The 5,003-nt window shown below is 30.5% G+C and overlaps 1 protein-coding gene across 1 annotated transcript; it reads right to left on the bottom strand.

Annotated features, from left to right (window-relative positions):
• Positions 1–353: 353 nt before the first annotated feature.
• Positions 354–5,003, bottom strand: LOC114168603 (LOB domain-containing protein 4-like). The gene is made up of 2 exons (XM_028053489.2): positions 4,653–5,003; positions 354–972 (listed from the first exon to the last, which is right to left on the bottom strand). Exons 1-2 carry the CDS (start codon positions 4,827–4,829, stop codon positions 634–636), a joined length of 516 nt encoding a protein of 171 aa, XP_027909290.1. The 5' UTR covers positions 4,830–5,003; the 3' UTR covers positions 354–633.

Here is a 5,003-nt window from a genome sequence, read left to right as displayed (position 1 = left end):
GATATTTATTCTCCAACTTAAGTAAATATTAAAATAAAATATAATAAAAATATTATCAATATGATACATAATCAATTATTTAGTTTTCAAGCATTCTAGATATTATATCTAATCAATTTTTCTTTTTTCTTTTTTTAGCTTACTAGTATGTTTTATTATTATATATAACTATCACTTTGTTTTAAACGACACATTATAGTTCTGTTGCACGACGAAGGGTTGCTTTGTTGCTTAAGCGAATGCTAGTTTTGGTGGCATCAAGGCAAAAAAAGATACCACATTATAGTTCTACTAGAACTCATGTAAAAATTTATTATAAATTCTATTCATTTCAAAATTATAACATATGTATGAATATATATAATTAAGATCTTTACAGATATACTCAGTATCAAAATCAATATATCAATGTCGTTAACTCAAAAGAAACATAATAACAAGTAACCTATTAAATGATGGAGAAAAAAAAAAAAAAAAAAGAAGCTGAAGTTTTGTTGAAGATATGAGATTCAATGGAGTCCATCATCAACTTTATTCAACCCCTTACTGATACAAGGGTACGTACGTAGCTAGCCATGCATGCCCATTTTTCTGCACTCCAATAACAGTAATATTAATATAGTAACCTAAGAACTAACATGACCACAGAGACTCTCCCATGTTTGGCTGATCAACGACCATGTCCATGGCAAAAAGGGTTTTGGCAAGTTTACTGGATGGAGACAAGTTCTCTGAGGATGAATTGGATGGTGCAGGAAGTGCTTTGAGTTGTTCAAAGGAAGTTGAAACTTGGCTCAGTTTCATGTGCACAACCTCTGCTTGTGCAAGTGCCAACTGGGTTTGTAACACATCAACTTGTTGCTGCAGAGAAGATATGGCTCCCACACATCCATACACTGGATCCCTCACCCTTGCATTCGCTTCGTATACCATTGAACTAACAGCATCACTTCGTTGGTACTCTGGTAGTTCCTGCCAATGTTATATATAATCCATCAAACCAACTACTAAACGTTCACTCATAAATTAATGTTAACACTAAAGGAGTTATGCAGAATTTTCACAATTTTATTTTTAAAGTCATCATCAATTCACGTGACTTATCCACTAGTAATATTCTTTGGACTTATCATTTTTGTAATATGATAAACTTGTTCCATATATGTAAAAAAAAAAAAATCTTAAACCGTCAAAACTGGCGTGAGGTATAATCTTTGGACACTTGATCACCATGTACCTTATGTGTTATTTCATTTGTAAGGTTAAGTTGGAGTTAAATTCCATTCCTGTACTATTTGGGTATTTCGTGATATTGGCTAATATGGTTGATGTTTACACGACAATTCATGATGTTGGTTAATGTTAGAGATTTATCTTACTAAAGATATTATGATTAAATATGTTTTTAGTCTCTTAATTTTGGACACAAAATTGGAATTCGTCAATGTCCCAAATTTTGATATGGTTTGGTCCTCAAACTTTAAAAATTAATAAATATAGTCGTTCTAACCCAACTGTATGAAATTTTTTTAACGTGTTAAATAAAAGGTTAAGTTGATGTTTGAGCTACCATTTGACATGTTCTAGTTCAAATGTCAATTTGAAATACTATTTAACATGTAAAAAAATATTAATATGATGGAGTTAAAAGAATTATATTTATTCACTTAAAGGGATGAATTCTAATTTCGTGTCCACGTTTGAAAAAATGGATTTCATAATGGTGTTGTTGTGGTGTTAGAATCCTAATGAATTCGATGGTAGGATTGAAAGTAATGTCCCACTTTGTTTTTGTCTTTGTTGAACAGGTCTGGTGCAGTATGTGTAGAGTCTAGTGCAACAAGACAAACAGGAAAAAAAAAGAAGAAAAAACTTTAACTTAAAGAACTCTTCCACGATTGGATTGAAGATTCTAAGTGACGTGTCTGAGATACAGTGCATATAATATATGTAACAGGACTTTATTATATAATGATTATTTTGAACAAATTGTGTGGTGAATGTGGAAGTTAGGTTGCTTACAAAAAGTTACATATCACACTCAACATTATCATGACATGTGTGAATATGTGTAAAAAAAAGTAAAGTTAGCCGTAACTTGAGTACAAGTAAAAGGAATATTCAGGTGGAAGCTCTATCGCTATGAGATGTTGTTGACCTAGATTCATGAGTGATATGATGAAAACCTTTTGAATAGAAATATATAGATCATGGTTAGTCAAAAAAGAGTTGCATGTATAATAAGGTGTATGTTGAAACTATGTGCTTCATAGAAAACAAAACAAGAAGTTGTTGACCTAAGAGAATATATAATAGTATGAAAATCATAACCCTAGTTTTAAACAAGGATTATAGAGTAGGACAATAATACACCATGTGATATCATAACGTGTATGAAAATTCAGCTAACAATTTTATCTTCATTCTACATATTCGTGTCTCAAAAGTTAACCTGCAATTATTTCTCTTGGCTTCTAGTAGGAATTTAAAATCATGGTTAATACTATATATTGTTTAGGGTTTATTGTTTATTTATGAATTTCTTGTCTTACTCATGTATGTGAGAGTTTTGACTTCATATATACTTAAATTCTTCATAAATATTGTTAGGTTTACATGGGTTTCACTGGAGCGACACAAACACCAATGAAACCTGAGTTCAACCGCATCAGACATTGACACCACTCTCAACTCAAAATCTTAAGACAATAAGTTTATGGGTTTTTATTTTTATATAATGCTCTACTTTCTCATTTCTAATCAATGTGGGACTTAGACTCACACTTGAATTCCTAACAAATATAAGTATTGCAAAATTTTAATAAAAAAAAAATATACATGTTACTATTTAACTAAAAAGCTAAATGAAAATGATATCATGGACATGACCCAGGTTTTCTTTTTCGATTGCTTCATTTGGTACATGAATATAATGAACATAAGTAAGTTCAAATATGTCATCAATGTGTCATGCTTACAAAAGAACATTTCATATATATATCATTAATTTAATCACCAATTGAAAAATATCTTGATCTGGGAAATCAACATCACTTTCAACATGCATAAGCAGTCTCCATCAATGTAACCCATGATTTTAAAGAGAAAAGAGAAAAAGATGAACTCTATAAGCTTTTTTTTCTTCTTCTTTCTTAAATAACATTGATTAACCAACGAACCCAAGACTTAAAAAAAAAAAAAAGCTAACTGGTCATAAAGTAAGAAAGGAATACAAATTGCCATACATGGCCAATAATAATTACGTACCTAGCTTCATATATCTTTTTTAACTTTATCTTCTTGACATGGGTGTAGCTTCTCAGCACTAAAGCTAATTTATATATACTCGATCCTTTGTCTTCTTTATATGTGCTAAGGAATCATACTTACCTCTCACTTTAATAAAGAAGAACGATTATTGTAGACTTGGTCATATTTTTTCCATTTTCAAGAAAGAAAAAGAAAAGGTTTCTTCATAATAAATTAAAATTAGTTAAATTTAGGTAAGACAACTTTTACAAAGTAGTCTATGTATAAATTAATAGAGAAATTTTTTATTTATTTTAAAAGTATTCATAAAAGAAATTGTATAAATAAAATCTATATATTATTAAAGTTATATAGCTTGGGACATCAACTGTAATTAACTACTACAACGGAAGTAAAAGTGGGAAAAAACAAAGAACAAGTAACCCCTTTAAACTTTTTTGGAAGACTACTTTCTTCTTCTACAATTAATAGCTATATATTTGAAAGGTTAACATCTCTAGTAAGTAATTATATAAGGAAAATATAGCCAATTTTTTTCTTGATAGTGTGATCTTGTCCCTATTTAAGTAAGCAGCAGCAGATACTATTAGAAAACCCTAGAGCAACTAATGCTTTTATGATATAATAGAATGTATAGCATAAAATACATGAATATTTTATATATATATATATATATATATATATATTCATTTCTTTTTATCTGATCAGCATGTGATACTCTGTGTATGTTATGTTAACCTTGTTGATCAGATTCTTCTCAGCATAAATAAGCAACTTTTGACAAAGCTGCTATAAGATCTAGCAAGTGGGTCTTGTATTTCATCAGTTTCCTTGCTTAAATTCATCTCTCTCTCACACACAGTGCTTAATACATCAGTTTCCTTGCTAAATCACCTTTCAAATCACAGAATGTAAATCCAAGTAAACTATGTATATAGAATACACATCATACATATACATATATATATATATATATATATATATATATATATATAGATATAGATATAGATATGTGTGTGTGTGTGTGTTTTTTAGGTTAAACTGCAATGGTGGTTTACTATAACCATTAGTATACTATACAGTTTGAGGCAAAAGTAGCTGCAGCTTCTTTGTGTAATACTTTCTTTATGTTGAACCTAAGCTATCAACTTTACCATATATTGCAGAAGTTTTGATCTCTGCTTTAAAAAAGTGCAACCTATCTTCCTAACAAAAGCAGAGAACTTGTAAGAAGGTTCAGACAAAAATCAAAGTAGACCAACCCTAATGAAAGTGATTGAGAAGTTTTTTTAACAGTATTTGACTGGTATATATATCAATGAAATGATAAATATATATATGATGATCAGAAGATAGTGAAGGGGTGGCTGAGAATTGAAAACCTGTAACATTTTGTTGACATTGCTAGCTCCAAAAACCTTGTGAACACTGGCAAACTTGTGTGGCTCATCTGCAGGAAAATAAGGAGCAAACACACAATCCTGTGCACATCTCCTTCGAAGAAGCTTGCATGCTGCACATGGTGACATTGCACCTTGTTTTCTGCCACCATCTTTCATTTCTTCAACCAGAACAAGAAGATGAAGAAGAAGAAGAAGAAGAAGAAGTCAATATGACAAGCACTTTGAGCTGAAAGATTTAGATGAAGCTTGGGTAGGGTAAGTTATTGTTGGAGTTGAAAATAATGAGCAGAGGAAAATTTGATCGATGGGAAGGGAGAGGGGGGTCTTAAG

This window comes from Vigna unguiculata, chromosome 11 (genome assembly GCF_037176805.1).
Source record: "Vigna unguiculata cultivar grain cowpea cultivar isolate G323 ecotype 2 chromosome 11, ASM3717680v1, whole genome shotgun sequence".
Lineage (NCBI taxonomy): Eukaryota > Viridiplantae > Streptophyta > Magnoliopsida > Fabales > Fabaceae > Vigna > Vigna unguiculata.
Note: the sequence above shows the minus strand (reverse complement) of the source record. Positions and strands in the feature narration are given on the sequence as shown.